Source organism: Odontesthes bonariensis, chromosome 20, assembly GCF_027942865.1.
Source record: "Odontesthes bonariensis isolate fOdoBon6 chromosome 20, fOdoBon6.hap1, whole genome shotgun sequence".
NCBI lineage: Eukaryota > Metazoa > Chordata > Actinopteri > Atheriniformes > Atherinopsidae > Odontesthes > Odontesthes bonariensis.
In genome coordinates this window covers 22,436,852-22,458,951 of record NC_134525.1, presented here as the reverse complement: position 1 = coordinate 22,458,951, position 22,100 = coordinate 22,436,852, and the positions used below count along the sequence as shown (strand labels likewise).

Here is a 22,100-nt window from a genome sequence, read left to right as displayed (position 1 = left end):
GAGTGGTCCTGGTCTGACGGGGAGGAACTGATAAATACCCAGCAGTTGCAGGGAGGGCCGGGTCACAGCACATTTATTCATTCACATGGTTTAAGTATTTAGTTTTTTTTTTTTTCATCATGATGCTCACAGGTGACCAACAAGCGCCCAGTAGAGACATTTGGTTTTTGTTACCCAGCCCTCTATAAACCACCACGAAGCTGCTGGAGCACCTTTATCATATCTCTGTAGCACCTTTTACAGAAGGAAGTTCAAGAGGTTTCCACGAAGGCTCATCTGGATCAGCAGTGACAGGTTTGTGATCGTCTTTTAAAAAGAAGAAGTATTCCTGCAGGTTTCCATTGGAAGAATTCACACACTTGAGGTGGAATTTGACATTTCCAGAAAGGTGTTGGAATCTTGCGAGCAAAGCACCGTGTTTCAGGGCCCTGAAATATTTCATCCACCGACTCAAACAGCACGAGACGCGTCCCAGTCTCTTACCGTAAGTTTGTAATAAATTATAGGTACGGGGAGGGGCTTGCTGTTGCCAAGAGTCTTAAAGACATTAAACGAGTATTTGCGAGCACCAGAATTAACATCAAGAAAGAGTTGTTGAATAATAACATGATAGCATAATACAGACCGGACATCACGAGGACGAGGCAGTGCAGCGAGGGGCAGGTTTCCCATCACAGCTTCTGTCTGTTGGATAAATATTTATGCTGAACTGTCGGTGCTCGCAGCCTCAGATCAATCTTTGATGTTTGAAGGTTTCAACTGAGGGAAAACGGGCTCTTATTCTCCGAGTTTGGCCTTATTTTTTGTCAAAGTGTTCAGAAAAATGCTGCTGGTTTACTTGGCAGTGCCTCAGTTTGGTCTTATGGATGTGTGTATAAGCAAGGCCGATGTATAGAAACTTTATCGAGGTGTCTTTGTTGCTACTAAGGTCCGTCATTTAAGATCCATTTGACTATAAGATGTCTTCACTAACGAGACGGTTCTGGTGCTTTGAGTTTCAGGTTGCTTTTTAACCACCAATCTGTCTCCAGAGGCTGGTAAGAATACTGCGACCGCCTAAAACTTTGATTCCGTCCAATCCAACAGAACGTTTAACAACTAAGCTTCAGCATGGATGTAAGCTCAGGTTTCCTCTTATTTTCTGCTTTTAAATGCTTAATGCTTTATTTGCGCAGGAGGTTTTAAACACGGAAAGTCTCCTTGTTGCTGCCGTTAAAGGAAGGTAGAAGAAGAGTGCTGTTCGAAGGACAATGAAGAAAGTTTTTTGAGAATCGGAGGATGGCGACAATGGTGAAGTGAATCGGGTAGAAGAATAAAACATGAATGGAAGCCAACGCGCTGAAGAGTTTATACGCTCGTGTGAGGTGGTTTTTGACGGCTTGATGCACGTTAGAAGGGAAACAACTTTAGATAATCGTGTCTGACCTGCAAAGACTAAAGTGACCGCACTCGCCAGCTGTTCGTAAACAAACTCACGGAACTGATCTGTCTCTCCAGATACGATGTAATATCCCAGAAGTTAAAGTTATTCCTGAAGAAGAGCTCTGTCCTTCCTCTCATGCATGTCCACCATAGCCAACTACTTCTTCTACTGAATTACAACCTCTAGCCTAACATAGCTTGGAAACAATCTGTTCGCACTGGACAACAACTGGGGAGAATATTCAAGAGGACACAACCGGCGTGGAAAAGATTTAAGTGGCGTATTTACGAAGCTCTGAGCCGGCTCTAGCACCTGCAGCAGGTTCACGTTGGTCGAAAAGGACGCTCCTGAGGCATGCTGGGAAACCTTAACATAGGACCGATTCACAGCAGAGCATCAAGAGAGCACGAATAAAAGCTATCGGTTTGGTCTTTGTTGCTCTGAGGCGAGCAGATGACGCCAAAAGGCAACGTTAGGAAGGTCGACATCAGCCGCCAAAGCGCTTAGACCTTTCACGTTAGCACCCGAAGCCGAGCGGTCACCAGCTCTAAGATGCTTTGCTTTCGTGGTAATTCTCAGATTTGAATTTTAGTTTGAAGACAAAGACTGGTTTCCAAGAGGAGTTAAAGAAACAACTACCTTCAAGCTTTTACAAAATGATTCCAATATGTTTTCATGCAAATGAACCGGACAAAACGAGAGCACGAGGAAAACTTTAGTCCCTTTTGTTGGATTACGAAGCTCAAGGTTGACGCAGCTTTCTTGTTCAGCTTTGACAAACAGAAAAGTCAACATCCAAACACGTCTCGTGTGTTCTGTAAGCTCGTTAAATGTGGACAGCAACTATAAACCCGTTTGTTTTGCAGTGGGACGCTGCTTTGTGAACGACAGTGATGTGGTACTGAGGAGCGTGCGGCTGGTTCAGGTCGCAAAAAAACGCACACTGAGCCACTCACAAGTGGCTGCACACAGAATCACACACAGCAGAGTCAGTGGTGTGAAAGCGGCTGGTGGAGGACTTTGGTCCCTGAAGCTCCGACGCAGACAGGTGTGGGTTTGTCTCTTGTCACCGTGGAGCTGTTTGGCCAATGAAAAACAAGTGATCTGAACCTTCAGCAGAGGGAAGAGTAATGTATCCAAACATCCCGACAGAAGAGGAGGACTTGTTGACGGAAGAAAAATTAAAATAAAAAATGGGTATGGAAAGTTAAAAAAACATGACAAAAAAACCCAACAAAAACAGTTCAGCTCCAAATATTCCCAGTTTTCCTGAAGTTTCTAGAATTCTGATAAGTCATCTGGATTTCCTGAAGTGAAGGTGTGTTTGTGTTTGAGTGTAAGGCCTTTGTGGAGGTAGAACACAGCGTTAGGCGATCTCCAACTCGCGCTCGATCCCAACGTACTTCAGAGCGTCGGCCTGGCTGTACCTGAGCAGCAGGAAAACAGTTGATATAAGTTTATTATATTCCTCAGTTCTGGGAATACAGATACAGGTGTTTTATGGGAATCTTCCTGTGATAAAACCCACTAAAAGGAAAACGGTTGCAGTGATTCATTGAAACATGGTCAAACAAATATAAACACAGTAAATAAGGCAAAAACAAACTTTGTCTGAGCACCTTTATTCTTCAACAGGTTGGAATAACTCTTTGGGAATCACCTTTTTGCTGCAAAAATACTATTTTCTATAGAACACAAATTATTCTGAGCTTTGAGAGCCTGACATGAGAGAAAAGCTTCTGATTGATCCGTTACTGACCTGTAGTCGAAGAACAGCTCCTCTCCAGTCTGGATGGCTCTCTTAGCAAAGATCCCTATCCTGTGATCCCCATTCACCATCATCACTGCAGAGAAGAGACACATGAGTCACTGCAGAGGCACACAGAGACACAACCTCCACTGAGCTCCCATGTGCTGATCTTCTTACCTTTTGCATAGCAGTTAGGGTTGACAGAGTGGTTGGCAAAGCGGATCTTGTTGCCTTTCCTCGTGGCATCAACAACAAAGTCTGCAGAGAGCAGAAAACAGCTTTAAAAAGCACCAGAAGCTGAGGGATTGAACCAGATCAGTTAATGAAGACCCTGGTTTACCGTTGTTGAGATTGAAGAGGAAGCTGCACATGTATTTATCGTAGACCTTCCCTCTGCGGTCGGCTTCATCCTGGGAGATAATCTGCAGACAGAAAAAAAAAAAGTATGTTTTAGAGCAAATTAAAACTGAAAAACATTTGCACAAACAGTTCTATTTTAGAGACACCTGTCATAGGTGTTCATTTCTTTCTTTGACACCACCTGAGCATCATCTCTACAGCAGTCCAGCTGTCCATCAGGGCTTTTCCTGCCTGAATAAAAACATTCCAAACAACCAGTGCCTGTTTTCATTCAAGGCCTAAAAACGTCCTTATAAAGAATCCTAAGAATGGTGCATTCAGGTGCAGTTGTGCAAATCAGAATTCAGGACATTTTCCATTTCATATTTCCCAACTTTTCCTCACTTTCATTTCTCAGTTGATTTGTCAGAGTACACACATTTAGAGTTTGTGACCAGGCTGCCCAGGGGGAGCCCATGCTCCATCCCTGGCAATAATTCTAACTGATGAAAGCCAACAAATGAGACCTGCTTTTGTTTATGCTGAGGTAAAATGTTTGATGCTGGACTCCAGGAAGCACCTCAGACATCATCAGTAACGAGCACTAGACCTGAGGGGGGGGGGGCAGCATCCTTACCTCTCCACAGTACTCAGAGATGAACTCGTTTTTCTGGACCGGCTCTTTGATGAAGATGCCCCAACCCGCCACATCAGACGGGGCCAGCAGCAGGTGCTGAGAGATGGAAAGCAGAGCGAGTTTATTACAGAAACATATATGCGCAGGATACTTTTCTGTAGAATGGAGACGGTTCGAGCTCCAGTTGTTTTTACACCAACTATAAGCGCGATTAAAGGTCCAGGCGACAGCATTTCTACCTTCTTGGCTCCTCTCTGGATGGAGCAGTTCTTGCAGGACACGTTCTTGCTGTCCCAGTGGTCTGCGGCACCGCAGGTCAGGCAGAGGTCCGGGTCGCACTCCCTCACAGCCAGGTAGCAGGGGCACTGCTTGGTGTTACACTGGGCTTTGCACCGACAACCTGGGAAACGGTTCTGACCTGCAGAAGCACATGAGACGGAGGAAACATCAGGCCCAGAGCAGAACATGCATCTCAGCCGTCTTTTAGCTGGGAAGGTGTGTGTTCTTACACTCGGAGCTGCACTGGCAGAACTTCTCACAGAAGTTCTGAGCGGTGACGCAGGGACACGAGGAGTCGCAGGGCTGCCGAGGGTGGTCACACGGCTGGTAATTATACACGTGATTGGATGATCCATCTGTGTGACAATGTGAGATATTAGAGGTCAAACATGTTTTTGTTTTCAGCTGATCAGCAAACGATCGTCTGAGGTTTTCCTTTTCACAGCAGCTCCCCTCTTTTGGGTTTGTGCACAGGAACTGCAGCAAATGTTTAAACAGACATCCTGAAATGTGATGATGACTCTGGGATTGGGAGTCCTCTTAAAGGGGAAGAGCAGCTCTTTCCATGCAACCTTCAGAATTCCACTCAGGTTTGAAGTCCTGTTTTGACCAGCATTAAAGTGTCATGAATAACTGGGGGTTGTGATCATTAATAAGCTTTGCTTTGATGAACACACCAGTCATACCTCAAAAAAGTCAACAAAGACTTTGTTTCTGGATGAAAATGAGAACTTGTAGACTTCTAATGTGTCTACTTTGTCAATCCTGGCTGCAAACTAACTTTCCAATTTGGGACGATAAAGATACTTTGCCATGAAGGAACCACCTGTGATGCAACTGTAGGATGACGAATGAAGATGGCTCAAGTGTGCGGTGACTACAAACACAGTGCAACACTGCACTGTGTTTGTAGGAGAGTCTTTCCCTGCCTGTGATGGAAACCAGCTGGAAGGCCCCATTCAACCTAGAAAGCATCCTCGACATTGAGGAGCACCTTACTAAACCAAACTGATTTCAGCTTGTGGTTTTCATCACGATCATCTGGACAGAGCTTTAATTGTTAGCTAGTAAGGCTAATTTAACTCCAAATATTGTGGTTAAGTCGTTTTAGTCAAGCTTTATAGAGTTCTCCTTCATACTGGTTTTCTCATTCTCAAACTTTCAGTGGGTGAAGGCAGGCCTGACAGTTCTCTCTCTCAACAACTTAAAGTTTTGTGTTTTCTCGAGGCTAAACTGTTTCCAACCATGGAGAGTTAGTTTGTAAGGGAACTAAATGTTTTATCAAGAAATTTAAGAGGTCACACAGGTTTAATATATTCAGAAATAATTCAGTTTAGAATCAGACACAACCGGATATTTATCTGAATATCAGTTAAAGCACATTAATCAATATTTCCCATCACAGATTCACTGTTTACGTGACAGGTTCTTAATCATGAGAAAATGTTCGACTTGGCCCAAACAAACGCACCGTAATAAACCCTTCGACACGCTTCCTTCTGTAAGAAACTTAAAATGAAGAGATAAAGTTGTGACCTCTGACCTTTCTTTAACTGGATCTTCCTGCAGTGAGTGGCCCACAGTCTGTGTTTCCTCTTCTTCTTTCTCGGCGGCGTGTCCTCGTCCTCTGCAGGAGCGCGAGCGATGATGGCCGACTCCTTCACCCGGAACTCGTAAACCTGGAGGACGAAGAGAAGAACGCATGACCTTTTTCTTTTTAAAGCCAACAGAGAACACCGCGGTATGTTTGCGAGACATTTAAGGTGAGCTAATAGCTCTAAAACAGCTCAAATTCTAACTTTTTTTTCCAGTCTGTGTGCACAATCTTAACCAGGTGAAACAGAGGGTTTCATATCGGTAGCGAAGGCTCACCTGTCTGCAGGTCTTGGTGCCTATGAGCCGTGCGATGGCGCAGAAGTTGTCGTAGTACGTCCCGATGAGAACCCTGAACAGAGATGCTTCGGCTCCGCTCCACTCCACCGCTTCAGCCTCATCGGTCAGCTTCATCTTTACTGGAGTCTGACAGCGTGAGTTACCCTCTGTAGACACGTTAAATCCACACTAAGATCTCTGCCCTCATTTTGCCAAAAGAAACCAGAACCTGAACCAAACTGCTCTATGAAGTGTGACAAAAAGAAGTGTAAAGTTTCAGAAACTTCGTCATCTAACAGACACCTTGTTAACATTTATTCACCATCACAGAAATCTTAACACACTGCATCGCTTTCACAAAAATGGGAGCAAATGGGTCAGACAGTGAGTTCTTACAGCAGTTTAACAAGACCATGAGGATCTAATTTATACATTACTTCCTGTACTGTTTACTTTTAAATTTTAAGGGCTAAATGTTGCTCTGATTATCAGGACCTGAAATTAATTCTACACATATGACTTGTGTCCTCAGCAACAGGTCTTCTGCTGTCGTATTCAGACAGTAGTTTCCATTTTGTTCTGTTTCTCCAACACGAGGGTTTCTCTGAACTTAACGCAGTGATGTACTTTGTTGTTGCTCCATCTCTCTTCTCCTGTGGTCATCTCATTGAACCCCAGTGTGAACTACTTTTTTTAGCACTATAATACGTTATCCAAATGTCTTTTAGTTCAGTTTATATCTCTATACATCTGCTGTAAAAAGAACTTGAAAAAAATCTTATAAAGACATAAAGGTGTGCCTTAGAAATAGGGCTGAACGATCTATCGTTTTCGACCGAAAATCGCGATCTCAGACAACACGATTTTGCGATCGTCAAAGCTGCGGGTTTTTTTCGGTGCATTTTTTTTTTTTTTTGAAAAGCTGCCGTTGGCAGCTTTTCAAAATTGCGAGTCTAAACTCGGAAAATTCGAACCGATACAACTTTCAGGTCCCTCTCCAACCTCTAACAAGCTCCGAATCGCCCCCCAAACCCCTCCCCCTCTGTGGACGAGGTTGTGCACGTGAGTTCACACCAGTGTGAGCGCACACAAGCTGGGGCAGACTCACGCTCAGCAGCGTGTGCACAAGCTGTGATTGACAGGTAGGATTCCTCCACCCTAACTTGATTGGTTAAAAACAGCCGGGAGCGCTCGGTTTTTGCAAGCATGATTACAGGCTTCAGAGGGAGCTACAGATTTAGTTATTTTTCCTAAACAGCCTATTTAATATTCTACTTCCAGAATCCCATGACAGTTCAAGCTAATATGACTAAAAAAAAGTTGCCGACCGCAGCTATTTTTTGGGGCTTTTTATGCCTTTAAAGGATAAGACCGGTTTTTTGACATTGGGCCCTTGATTTCACATTATAACATGATGTTCTACTCACCCCTGCTTGTTGTTGGTCATTTGGAGCTGTTCCGAAGATATTCGAGAGGCGTCTGGCTGCTCTCTTGAGATATTCGGCCATGAAACGGTTTCCTATGGGCAAGTTTATACAGGCACAAACTATGCTGTTTATAATTTATTAATTACTGTACACTAGCACTGATAACGTGGAGGTGCGTCGCTTACTTAAAAAAATCCGGGTTACTATAATTTTGAATTTTTGTCGTAAAGTGGGTGTTACTGACGTCCTCGTGGTGCTACTGCCACAGACAGCCCACAGACCTGCTGCCTATTTATTCATTCGGCTAAAATTCAAAATTAGTAACCCGGATTTTTTTAAGTAAGCGACGCACCTCCACGTTATCAGTGCTAGTGTACAGTAATTAATAAATTATAAACAGCATAGTTTGTGCCTGTATAAACTTGCCCATAGGAAACCGTTTCATGGCCGAATATCTCAAGAGAGCAGCCAGACGCCTCGCGAATATCTTCGGAACAGCTCCAAATGACCAACAACAAGCAGGGGTGAGTAGAACATCATGTTATAATGTGAAATCAAGGGCCCAATGTCAAAAAAACGGTCTTATCCTTTAATGTTAGGACAGTTTGAGAGAGACAGGAAGCAGGGGGCAGAGAGAGGGGAAAGACACGCAGCACAGGGCCGCCCGGTGCGGAAGTCGAACCGGGGCCAGCCGCATTGAATTAATTTACACTGAAACTTGATTTAAAGAAAATAAATCGTGGTTGAAATCGAAATCGCAATCTCTGCCAGAAAAATCGCAATTTCAATTTTTCTTAAAATCGTTCAGCCCTACTTAGAAATACTTGTTTTCATAAATGTAGCGTTGTAGAAAATAAAGGTTTAAGAATCAGAGCTAGAACTGCTAGCTAAAGAGCCTCTTCATTCAAATGAAGCAGCATTTCATCTGCTGCTACAGAAACAGGAGGACTCTTCTTCCTCCTCGTCTACCGTTGCCTTTGTATCTACAACTCAGCAGAGTTGCTCCTTGATGCTAACAACAACTTTCTGTGTCCGAGCACAAAATGCGCACACGGCAGGTGTAGTTGTAAGGTGGCAGTGAGAAGTGTGCAGCTTGTACTAAACGCAGAGAATCAAAACATGGCCCGTTTGCTACCGGACGCCCGGACTTACCAAACCCTCAAAGTTCATATCAATCAATTCTGTCTGTGGATAACTGAGAGATGCTGCAATAGTAGCAGCAGAAAAAAAAAAAAAAAAAAAAAGAGAGAACAGGAGCACCAAGTGGGTTCTTGGAGAAGGAGGCTGCTCCATATGTCAAATTAAACTTATTCCATGATATATCTGTGAATGTTTGAGGGAATTTCCCAAATTATTTGGTAGATTTAGTGAAATTATGAATAAGTTTCACAATTAATCAGGAAGCAGCTCAGTTCTTTGAGTAGTTTGATTGACGAAGGAAAATTGATGGACGCTATTCTAGAGATAAAGATGGTTCCATGATGCCATAATAATAAAATAAAACCTTAAAACAATTTAAAAGTGCCACGGTAAGCTTTTCCACATCTTTTCTGCTTTGTCGAAATGATGTATTATCACATCAAAAGTCATCCAAAGCTTGGGGGAAAAAAAATAAAATAAAAAAAAATAAAATAAAAAAGCATACGACTGTTTTACTATCTTAATGTAGAAAGAACTCATTTTACCCAGAAGTCTAAAACTCAAAGACTCTTTCTACAAACCTTCTGACTCACAAGTCACAGCGAGTGAAAGGCAGGATTTCCTTTTAGACAGAGCGTGCATGCCCAGGGGAGCTACAGTGTGCACGTTATCCACTGTGAGCATTTTAAAAGCGGAAGTGAAAAGAACGAGTGGTCCGTTCGTACTTTTCAAAGTTGATCTGAACTATTTACAAACTATTTGGAGTTGTAAAGCATACAAAGCTAATACAGGAAGTACCAAAGATTAGGAATGAAATGACTTGAAATGATCACGTCCACTTTAAATCTGTTTGTCTGTAAAAGGAAGAAGTGTTTACAGCAGCTTGTTTGAGATGTTCATATAAACATAACTTGTGTGAGACTGTACCAGAGCTGCTGGTGGTCTCGTCTTTCTTGTCTTCATCGTCTTTGTCGTTGTCTCTCTCGTCTTCTTTGCTTCCCTCGTGGTCGCTGTCTGTGTCCTTGGTTTCCGAGGAAACTGTGGGGGTGCTGGGTCGGCTGTTGCTGTTGCTGTTGGGCAGTCGTCCGCGGCGGCGGCCCACGGTGCGTTTGGAAGGAGTCTTGGCCCGCTCGGCAACCACACCAGCAGGGTACTCCCGCACCATCCCATCCTGAGTCAACAACATGGTTTTAGTTAAACACATTAGAGCAGTTCTTCATTTACTCATGTCTGACAATCAGCTGAAAACACAAACATAAATAAAAACAGTGGTATTAATTATTCCAGAGACTCACCTGGACCAGGTACATGTAACAGTCGATGCCACAGGGTTTACCGTCCACCAGGTTCTCCAAGTTCTTGCGCTTATAAGTGTTTGGAGTTGCATGGAAAGCTAAAAGAGAGAAAGTTACCTGTTAAAAAGATGCCACACACACATTTTAAATGGCTAGTTATATTAGAAACTTTCAAGAAAGCCACCGATAAACTGTTAAAAGCCTAAAATTAACCACGATGAGAGTTTTTAAGCCGGTGTTGTCTTATATAAGAAGACAAATTCAGTGCATAAAATGTGTACTAACGGTGGAGGAAACAGTCGTATTTAAAGCAGCGTCTGCAGAACAGAGTGTGGAAGGAGTGCAGGCTCTGCTCGCGCTGCACAGAGCGAGCATTTGGTCCATCGATGTTCGGCGTGCATTCAGGCGGCAGTGCACCGGGCAGCTGCTGCTCCGTCAACTCTTTGTACCTGAAATACACACAGACACAAGATGGTTACTCCTCTGCTGGTTGAGACACTTATACAACAGAGTAAAAAGATACTCCCACGTGATTAAACCCTTGCTGTTGTATAACAACGGTAAGTACGACTGTTATGTCTGCCAAACCCTGTCAACGGTTGTCTACCAAATAAAAAGATCCTGTTACACTAAAAGTGTGACAGTTTCTCCTTCTCTTTCACATCTGTCATTTAGAGCCCACACACTCCTTCAGTTAAGCTAACACACATTTTGTGCTGGTGGGGTCACAGCAGCAGAGATATTCTGATTCCTTTTAGAAATTTTCTTCCTAAAAAACGTAACATTTATGAAACGATAATGACATAATATTGAATACATTATCGCCCAGTATTGATTTCTGTGTTAAACATTCCGGCTACTGAAGGGCAGCAACGGTGAATTTGATCATAAGAAAAGATGGAAAAACTCCTTGAATGTTCAAAATCTCATCTTATAGAGTCAGAGCAAAGCAACTTCTGAGATTTACACGGAAACGTGTTATTTGTAGTCACTGAAAACGTGTTTGTGAACTGTGTCTTGTTTAATCATGAAGTTGAACTGTTTATTAATTTTCTGCTAAAGATTTTTAGGGCTGGTCTGAAATCAGAAGCCAGTGAGGTAGTGAGAAGGTATCCAAGACACTCAAAGGCAACCCTGTAACGTTATAAGCAGGCATACTGCATTACATTAGCCTCCAACCGTGTTATCCAGCTGTGTATCTGGCAAGTAGCTAGAAAACTGTCTTCATTGCAGGAATATATCTCACATAACTGCCAGAAATATTGAGATAAGGACAAACCAGATTACTATTGTGATGAGGAGTGTTGTGGTGCTGATGTTGGAGGGGAAGGAATCAGATTTATATTCTGTGGATTCTAGACCCAAGTTAACAATCTCAGGAGTGTATGTGCACACGCCGGAGTTAAAGGACAGAGTGCTGTGTGCCTACTCTGAAAACCAAAGTAACTACGGTTGGATTGATTCTGTGCAAAAAGAGTTGAGTATCATTACCAACAGCTCCCTGATTTTAGCTGCCAAACCTTTAACGAATACACCTCTGACTGGTGGATCGAGTCTCTCCGTCCCCCGCTGGCCCTCAGCAGGACAAACCCAACATGTGTATCGAATTTGATTACTTATTCAGAAAGATTCAGAATCTGCTGTACGTGTTGTGATTCAACTTGAAAGCAGTTGGATTCAGTTAAAACGAGCAGTTCATTTTAACTGACCTGAGATCTGTTAATAGTGTCTGGGTTGGGCAGAGCACTGATCATCTCACCATGACATTAAGACCCAATTTTATTTACCCGATGATTGTTTTAATGATTCAAGTTTGGCTTTTAATCAAGAAAAACATTGTGAATTATACCTGCTTTACTCAGACTTTTAATCTTACGAACAGTGTAGACGTGACAAATTAAAAAGATTTGCATTTACCCTAAATTATTACACACTCAGAGACAAACAAACCCACTAACTTCTCTTTGAGCTCCTCAGTGGAGCCCTTGTCGGGGAACATGGAGGAGATGGCTTCAAAAATCTTGTCAGAGGGAAACTTCTTGCTGGTGTCATTGTTGGTTCTGCCTGGAGACAACACACGCACGGTTCAAAACTTTACTTTTTTTCCAGGACTACAAATTTCTAAAATGAATTAACTTAAGTTCCTCAGAAGGATGTGTTTTTAGTCATGAAGGAAACTGTAGAATACACCACATCTGAGCAGGAGTCGTGTTTTTAAACCTTGAAAGTTTCACATCCTGAGCAAGAGGCCAACCTAGCTGATTTATTTTACACTGAGCGCCCCGAATCTGTCAACAGCTGCGTGTGGTGAGAATAACTGACACAAACATGTCTAAAATCCTGAATTTATTGTGTAAACAAGCATCTCTTTTAGAGAAGACGGGCTTTAGATCTTTCATACTGGCTGACATAAGACTTTAAAAAAAAAAAAACATGCTTTCATCACACTGCCTCAATGACAGAAATAAGATAAAATAGATCCATCATGTCGACCTGTCCAGGGTGTACCCCGCCTCTTACCCGATGACCGCTGGGATAGGCTCGAGCCCCAGCACGACCCGACCGACGGATTAAGCGGGTATAGAAAATGGATGGACGGATGGAGATCCATCATGTTGCTATTATTTGGATGAAACTTGCTGCAAGTTTTGGTTGCAATACAGATTTTTTTTTTTTCTTAAAAATACAAGCCTTTGTGAGGTCTCTGATGAGATTATTTTCTTTGCTTTGTCTCCATTTTTGAGTAAAAAAGAAATGTAAAGCTGGATATAGAGCTGAGACAAAGCCAAGATGAATGCTGCTGTTATTAATTTGTTGGGCCTCAACAATCTCTTAGAGAAAACCTGATTTATTTATTTTTTTTTTTTGGGGGGGGCTTTTATGCCTTTAATGGACAGGATAGTTGAAGACAGACAGGAAGCAGGGGCAGAGAGAGGGGGAATGACATGCAGCGAGGACTGTAGCCTCTGTACATGGGGTGTCTGCTTAACCCACCCCACTACACTGACCACCCCAAGAGAAAACCTGATTTCACGATGGACATATTCTAAATTGTATACACTTCCTGTGGTATGTGAAACGATGGAACACTTTGCTCCACTCTGACAACAAATCTCTGCAGCACTGTTCATCTCTTGTACATAACCAGTTGATGTCACGTTCAACCCAACGACAGGAACAAATAAACAACGACACACATCAGTAACATCTCAGCTCTGGACTTACTCTCACTGTTCACGAGCCCATCTTTGTGGGGATCTTCTGGGTGGTCTTTACCATCACACATGTCCATCTTGTCAACCTTTAACTCCTGTTCTTCCTCCTCCTCATCATCCTCGGTGTCGCTGTACTGTGCCAGAGCATTGACCAACTCCACGAAGATCTCATCGTTGATGAAGCCACACTCTGCAAAAACACAAGACGTTCATTTAAATGACTTCAGAGCATGAAATCACCACAAAGAACAATGTTGGGTCAGTATGGAAAAGGCTCATTTAAAGATTAAGAACTTTTGAGTGCTGACAGTTTTTGTCTCATCAATTTAATCTAATCTAATTTTCTCCATCGGAGGCACCTCTGTTTCCCACAATAATCCCTCATCCATGTAGTTCTATCAGTTATTGATGACTGAGGTTCTTGATGCAGTGCTGTCTGGTGTTTGGTTTATGCTCCACATTCTCCCCCCTACAACAGCGGGCACTCCAGGCACCATTGGTGTGGTTTCAACTAGGGATGTCCCGATCAGATTTTTTTGCCCCCCGAGTCCGAGTCATTTGATTTTGAGTATCTGCCGATACAGAGTCCCAATCCGATACTTCTACAGTACATTAAAAAAGAAGAACGGCGAAGAAAAATATCCAGGATGTCCCTGACTTTAAAAAAAAAAAAAATGTATTCACTTATTTTATCATTTAACTCTTATAAACAGAGCACTTCTGTGAGGTAGCTTGAACAAAAAAAGTAATCAAGTAATAAACAAATTCTTCACGTTGTAGTTTAGTGCAACAATGTCTAATATAAAAACGAGCAGCACCTCAACTTGAAATACTTGGCAGGTATGTAAACAAATAAGCAAATAAAAGTGCCACAGTGTTATAAAGTAAGGCAGTAATGTGCTTTTCGGAACTGCACTCCTAATTCTTACTCTCCTCCTCTGGCTTCACAGAAGAAAATGTACGTTTTTCTTGATGAAAACCAACATCTCTAACTTGTTTGAGCCTGTTCCGGTTCTCATGAAGGATGTTAGCGATGTCCTTGCCACCTCTTGAAATCCCAAGTTTGCATATCTCAGTTTGCAATCGCAACGTTTTTGTCATCCCCTTTAAAATACCTCCGCACCGCGGATATTTGCGCCCCCAGCTTCAAGCTGCTGCCGTGTTCTGCTTCGCTTTACGGCACGCAGCAAAGTGACGTCGTGCTGCATGCGACGTTTTTGTGTGTCGTTGAGACCATAGACACAAAAATTCGGGGAGTTATGATTATTGTAGTTGGGGATATAAACCTTCCTCAGTCGAAATGCAATGTGGAGGCATTGGAGACCCATCCAAGATGGCGGCCGCGCTGATACATCCATGGTCAGCTCCAAAAAGCAGCGTCAGTCTATGAGGCGTCTACGTATATAATGGTTGGTTGAGACGGTCTGACTCTGTACCACCACATAACAGTAAATACTAAGCTGTTATTTTTTCCCATTTGTTTTGAAATATTATAGTTCTGATTAAAAAATAAATAAATAAATAGAAGAAATATACATATATAGATAGGCTATACATCCGATCGCTGATCGGGATGAAACGTCCGATACCGATCGAGTCAGAAACCACGTGATCGGATCGGGTCATCCCTAGTTTCAAATAGTCACGCCGTGCTTGATTTTTGTAACCTGGCATGATCTCCACAGGCGATGCGTTTAAAAAACAGAAGAAGTCGCAGGTAAGAATGTATGAGATGGTCCGTCTCTACAGGAATCTCTCCGAAATATCAAAACCCAAGAAGGTACAACTGTTATAAATGTTACAGAAGCGTCAATAGAAGTGGAACAGAGAAGTTGAAACTGTGCAGTTTCATCTGTGTATGGCCTGTATGACTTCTTTTCAAGATATCCCCGTGGTGTTGTGGCACCATTTTCTCAGTAGTGATGCCCAATGTACATCACAGCATGCTTGAATCACCGGAATAAACGGTTACCGTGCTATGTTCATGTCACATTTTGCTTGCCCAGTGACCAAGGCGACCAGCGTAAATACAGTCTGAGGCATCAGAGATCGAGGCACTGTAGAGGGAGAAAAATCGCTTCCGATCATACTTTGAGAAAATTTGTTTTTAAACAGTTTATTGATTTTCTCACATTTGTAGACAAACTGGAGATCCTCTGCCCTTTGCTCCTAAAAGCCTTTCAGGGATGCTTCTTGTGTGCCAGATCATGACCAGAAGCACCTGCTGACGCCCCCCATTTGAAATAACATCCTTATTTTCATTACCAACCCTAAATAACCTCTGTAGCTACCTTTTTTGGAGTGTGTTGCAGGCGTTAAATGCAAAAATAGATCTATATTAACAAATTAAATTGAGCGAGACAAAACATCAAACAACTTGAGTTCATCAGTCTGCACAGAAGTAAATGTTATTCTCTGTATTTAATTTACCAATGTTAATGTTCCAAACAGTCCCTATTTTTATTTTTCATTTACAACTTAACCGGTTAGATTCTACAATGAGATTTATGGAAAAAAGGAAGCATAATGACGCAAAAATGTAAAATCTAAAACAGCATCTTTTTGCAAGCCCGTGCACTGTCCAATCACATGATGAAGTGCTCTAAAATATTAAATAAGCAAACTTACACCTTTTATTTCAGAATTTATGTGGGGAAAGAAAATGTTTGGGATGAAAGCTTTATAGAAGTCAAATATCCTGTGTCAGGATGCCAAGTGAGGATAATGCTCTTATACACGACAATCCACAACTCAAACAAAAAATTAAACTAAATTGAAATTAAATCAAATGATAACTTACTTATCCCAAAGGGAAATTAAATAAACTGGATGTCCAGAATCACATTTGGTCTTCTCACCAGTTATTTTGTTCAAGATGGAAAACATCCACAGCAGCAGATGTTCAAAGCTTGTCTAAAAATGCTATTTTTAGTCTGAATCCAAAACAAAATGTGGGAACAGAAGAAACTCTTGTTTCCCTTAGTGTACCACAATGAGAGGAGTTCATAGTTCATAAAGAAACAGCCATCAGCTAAACCCAATAAAGAGAGTTTAAAGCCCACCGATCCTCACCTCTGTCTCCGTGGACTTTTCCGTCATAGTTCTTGATGAGCTCCTCTATGAAAGTACCATCCTGGTCCAGGATCTCATCTCCCATGTAGGGAATGTTATGCAGCACCGTCTCATCCTCCACCTGAAGCATTACACAAGCTGTGATTCAACTGTCCACTAGCACAGGCTGCAAAGTAGTGGTATTAAGTATAATTTTTCATGTTTTAAATTAAAAGAGGTTAATACAGACCATGAAGTTCTGCTGCAGCGGTGACCAGGAGTACATAACAGGGACTGAGGCCACGGCGTTCAGAGTCTTCAGGGGGATAACTTGCCTGGGGAACTCAGAGAAACCGCTGTCCACCGTGCACTGCAAGGAACAGACGAGAGAACGTGCACTCAGAACAGTTCAACTGCATCATCACAGGATCCTGAGAATCTCCGCTCACTTCTCGGGTCCCTCGTAAGGAGCTGACAGACGTCATGATGTGTACCGGCTGGATCCGCCTGGTCTTCCACTCCTGGTTCAAAATATCGGTTCGCTCCATGATTTTCTGACGGTTGGAGTTGAACATGCTCTGGAAGAGTGCGAGGACTTAAATTAATTACAGTTACTTTTCAGAACAAAGAGCAGCAGAGTCAAGCTTTGACTTCAGGCATCAAAATCATTCCAGGTTTATCTATATTGAAATATATCGCAGCTGGGACAATTTAAGTCGGACGTGCTGTATTCAAGACGATCAAAATTTCTGGTATAATTGCTGTAACTGTTATTTATATGATCATGTAAATATATATGACAAGTTAGTGAATGTTTTACGTTTATTTCTAGTTTTATCCAACTTACACAATAAAAAGAAAAATGGGACGGTTTGGTTCGACCCGTGTTTAATACTATTCAAGACGTCCAACATCAAACTTATCCCACAAATTTGGTTTAATTCACATGGTTACAAGAACATTTTAAACCTTAATTCAGATGGATGTTTGACATTATAAATCCCAAACAGACTGATTGGTTCACAGCTTTACAGCATTTTTTGGCAGATCTGTAGCATCTTAAAATCAACTGTTTCACAAGTTTTGACACTAAACAGGAAAGTGTGAAGCTTTTTTAAAAGATAAGACTTTAAGAAAGTGAGTTGCTACCTTTAGTTCATCAAAACTTTTTAAAATCTAACTTTGAAACTGAGTCAAAGTCTAAAGGTAAATGGTGACCTATCAAAGTTTTTAAGTAACCTGGAAGAGAAGATTTTGAATGATTGGAAAATCAACGTTGTGGAGCAAGTGTCCGATGGTCTGTTTTAATATGAACGAGACTTTAAAGGTAGGGTAGGAGATCCTGGATTTTGAGTCCAGCGAAGCTGCATTTTGAAAATACACAGGTAAAAAGTCCCAACCCTTTTCTTCACTTTCCCCCCGAAGGCACGCCTCTAGAGTACATGAACGCGCACGAAGGTGCACGAGCGCTGTTCTGACAGCAAGCATCGATCGTTGCCGTATTTAGTATTTAGTTTATGCTAACTATACGTTTAATAATGCTAGGTGTTAGCCAAGCTGGCTCTAGTTTAGCTTCCTGCCAAGCTTCTGGACGTGTAATTCGTTCACGGAGCAGGGTACGCGCACGGGGGGGAGGAGGGGGAGGGAGGAGCAGATTGCAGTTTGATAGACGGCATCAGTATCCAATCATTGTGAACGGTCCGTTCACAATGATTGGATAGTGTTTTTCCTAGATTGTACGTTCTAGAGGCCACTAAAACCTTTCATATTTGTGTCAAAACTTTTAATTAATTGGTTGCAATGGGGGTGTGAAGAGTATTTCAAGCAATATGTAAAAAAATGTTCCAGAAAAAGATCCCCTACCCCGCCTTTAACCCGGCTGCGTTGAATATTTGTACATTATGAAGGTCTTTGTGTGTGTGAACAAACCTTGACCTCATCTGCCCGCCTGAAGCGCTTCAGCTGCCGAAGTCTCATGTACTCAGACTTTACCCTCCTCTTCCAGCAGGCAGGACCTTTCTCTGAGCGCTTCCCTGTCAGCACCATGATTAACCTGCAGCCAGACAGAAGGACGATGAAGGTTTCTAAACACAGAGTAACTGTCTTCACATGTCCTTTGCTTACACTCTTTTCCCCACACAAACACAAGTTTGTCATCATTTTTAGACTTAAAAGGTAGAAATCAGGAAGAAAAACTCAGGTTTTAAGGATGACCACAAACTTTAAAAACCAAAACTCAACAATAGTAACTGAGTTATATGTAGAACCCTGAAGAACATTGATGTCTTACTGGTTCAGACAGCAAGGTAGGCCAAAGTACCTGTTTGAAACAATGGCAATTGCTTTATTCTCAGTAACAGTTGTTGAGTAATTGACAGTTAATTTTTTTTTTAAATTTAAAGTATATTAGAAACCTGCAAATGAACAGTTTAAAATGAAACGGTATGGAAATGGAAATATCCACCAACAGGTGGGGCTTTCACTATATGTTGATGGGCACTACTTGAAATGAACTGTAATCATTTCACATAACCGTCTCTATTCATGTCTGATAACAGCTGGATTAAATTACCAGAAATGTCACATTTCCTTAGTTTTTAATGCTTCCACCCTCCATCCAATTTAGTGCATCTGAACAGACAACTGGAGTTCCAGGATTTTAAGTTCACAAAGCCTTAAACCCAAATAAAAGCAATTTTCACAGCAAATAAATGGTTCCTCTTCTTCTTTAGAAGGTCCATATGTATTATTAAACTACTGTTAGGCTTGTATTATAACAGTATTATTACTATAGCAGTAGATAAAAACAAAGATTAAATCATTCATCCCAATGTTTGAGCAATAACCAGAATTTCAAATGTTATGATCATGATATCCCTACTGACAGCAGCATAATGACAGAAGATCAGCAAGTGTTACATCAATTAGAGATTTAAATAAAGGCTGGCTGTGATTAAAATTTATGCGACCGGGCTGATGAACATCCACAGTAAAAAAACAAAAACAAAAAAACACTTTAATTCAGCTCTCACTTCTGCATTCAAGAGTTAACTTTGAGGTTGACAAATCTGCTCTGATCTGAAGGAAGTTAGATAAGAAATCCAAGTGTTCACTTTGTGAAAATGACATCAGCTGTCTGTCTTCATACTGCTACAAGATCCATCTGCCACCTGGCAGTGAGCAGGAGATGCTACCAACCAGCCTGTCGGGTCTGACTCAAATCTCGCACTTCAGATTAGACGTGTCAGACAGATGCCATGAAGACGTACAGGACTGCAAAAGCATGACAAATTTGACCAAACTTAATCTTTAAACCACACACTGCTGTAAGATTGTGAGCAAATTAAAAAAAAAAAAAAAGGGAAAGCTTAAGATACCTACGCAATATTTACATGGCGTCGACAGAATCTGAAACCCCCACTGAGTTTAACAACACCACCACAAATTACAGCCCACAAAGATAGAAAAAGTTGAATATAAAACATTGAATGTTTACAACAAAATATTAGAACTCACACGAGGGTGTTGTTTAATCTACATTGGGTTGGCTTTGCCAATAGCTGAGCATATGCAATCCTCTGTGGCTGTTTGACAGGACTTCTCCCTTGACAGGTGAAATAAAAGCTTCCTGGATCAGGTGTCAGCTCTTTAAACAACACAACAATTGCAGCTCACTCAAGGTTATGAGGGTTATAATGAAGCCAAAAGTTGAACATCGCCCCCACAAGACAAAACAAGAGGAAGTCAATCTTCTACTGTTCGCCCAGTTTGGCTCCTTAAGGGACGATCACACATAATAAAGTATTATACTAACGCGGGCATTAAAATGCAAGGTGTTTCAAAGCTGAAAAGTCCCCCCAGATTCAGGAAATGCAGGTCATATACATCAACACCCCCAACAATAACTAGTAAACTATGCGGAAACGTTAAGAATGTGATAGTAGGTGAGTAATAACTAAATTTCAGGGTGAAATAGACACATTAAAGAAACAAAACTCAAGCTCAGGGAAGCGACCGCTGTCGTGCCAAGTTTGGACCCCACTCAAAATGTGCTTCCCCTAGCATACAAACCGGTTAACCGTAGAACATAATATAAATCAGTCTCTCTTTAAGAACCACGAGCTTGCAATCCATAATAAATTATTTATTCTAAAGAAACTACGGTAAAATGATTTTATGGGGGTGTGCATTTTGACAGAGATACTAAATTTGTCACGACACCCCGGCGAGCTAACAGTTGGTTAGTTGACAAAGACTGAGGCATTCACAAGGCACCAAGAACAAATCCGGGCCATTTGAATAGCAACAAATGTGTTGTAAATAAAGACACTGGCACTGACAGCTTATCTCACCTGTATGGAAGGCTCAGTCCTCATCCAACGGAGAGATTCGGGAGTGATAGGACGAAGACCGGCGAAGTCGTCCTTTGTGTTGGGGATTAGCTCGCTCCGTGTCCCGGCTAGCCGTAACGTTAGCACCGCAGCTAGCTAGCAATTAGCTCGGCAGGAGGGAGCGATTCGCTTCGCGCGACACCCGGCTTCACACACCCAGAAGCGGCAAACAACAAAAGTTGCCCTTTCCTTACTTTGGTTCTCAAGCACCAAACCCCGTTTGTGGCTGGTAATCGTATAGTTTCGTTCTATCTTGCCTCAGAACAAACTGTTTAATTTCAATGTTTCCGCTTCAACACAGACGCGGTTCAAACTGCCTACAGTCTCGCACTCAACCGCCCACTACAGCTGCAGCAGATTCAAGAGGCGCCAAACATTTGGACCAATTAGAGAAGCTGATGTTAGTTTTTTTTCCAAGTGTGGTGTCCCACAATAGGTCTGACGGTGTACCGGTAACAGCCAATGAGACCTAGAGATACACCGAGGGCCCTGCAGCGGAGACATGTGCATAGGTTTCCTTTGTTCTCTCACTTGTCAGAGGAATAAAAATCAAAACACAAAGTGACAGCTAAATCAGTAACGAACATACTTAAGTGTTAATATTCCACTAGCGTTTTAACTCGTGTCATTTGTCACATTGATGTCTAACACTGCAACGTTCAAACCGACTGAAATTAAATTTAAAAAATCTATCTCCGCCTGACTATGTTGAATTGATAATGGCCACCGAGGGGATAGTCTTTAAATCGTGTGCTTGGAAATTCTTGGCAGCGTTCAAAAAAAGAGATGCTCGCTCACCTCACCTGTCCTCTGTTCAGGAGGGAGCACGAGGCAAGATGACAGCCGAAAAGCTGTGATTTTAGCATCTAATTAGGTTAGTTACTAACAAACAGCATATATTGTAAATAAAAGCAAGGCTGTTAAACTCCACTGTATCAATGGGACTCCGTAGCCACAGTCAGTCAGCTGGACAAGGGTCTACAGGTTTATTTGACCACGCCCTCTCCTAACAGCCATTGGTTTACAGATAAATGACGTCCTAATGTTGCCTTCAGGTTGAAATTGTGTAAAACAGAGCTGTAGATAGCGCCGGTGTAAACATGATATATATGAAAAAAGTGAAGAATTTTTGGCGTAGAGAGTATTTGAGTATATCTAGATATTTTCAGAGTTAAATCACGAGTTCCTCTGTGTTGATTCTTCACAAATATTGAATACAGATGTCCGTAGTTGTGGGAATAATGAAACAATAAGCATAATCGTAGACTTGTAAAAGGGGTC

At 41.9% G+C, this 22,100-nt stretch overlaps 1 protein-coding gene across 1 annotated transcript; it reads right to left on the bottom strand.

Annotated features, from left to right (window-relative positions):
- Positions 1–97: 97 nt before the first annotated feature.
- On the bottom strand, positions 98–21,769 carry ezh2 (enhancer of zeste 2 polycomb repressive complex 2 subunit). The gene is made up of 19 exons (XM_075452557.1): positions 20,781–21,769; positions 18,358–18,481; positions 16,878–17,006; positions 16,679–16,798; positions 16,450–16,570; positions 13,388–13,567; positions 12,121–12,226; positions 10,448–10,611; positions 10,163–10,260; positions 9,795–10,038; positions 6,301–6,467; positions 5,972–6,107; positions 4,659–4,784; positions 4,389–4,567; positions 4,150–4,245; positions 3,514–3,595; positions 3,351–3,431; positions 3,183–3,267; positions 98–2,850 (listed from the first exon to the last, which is right to left on the bottom strand). Exons 2-19 carry the CDS (start codon positions 18,472–18,474, stop codon positions 2,790–2,792), a joined length of 2,292 nt encoding a protein of 763 aa, XP_075308672.1. The 5' UTR covers positions 18,475–18,481; positions 20,781–21,769; the 3' UTR covers positions 98–2,789.
- Between the last annotated feature and the right edge of the window lie 331 nt (positions 21,770–22,100).

What these genes read in the sequence shown, in the direction of transcription:
- ezh2 (XM_075452557.1), bottom strand. Translation starts at nt 18,474, where the DNA reads ATGGTGCTGACAGGGAAGCGCTCAGAGAAAGGTCCTGCCTGCTGGAAG. An exon ending in CGCTGCAGCAGAACTTCATG is followed by an intron (nt 16,571 to 16,678) that starts GTCTGTATTAAC and finishes GTAATGCTTCAG; the next exon opens with GTGGAGGATGAGACGGTGCT. An exon ending in AAAAGTCCACGGAGACAGAG is followed by an intron (nt 13,568 to 16,449) that starts GTGAGGATCGGT and finishes GTGTTTTTGCAG; the next exon opens with AGTGTGGCTTCATCAACGAT.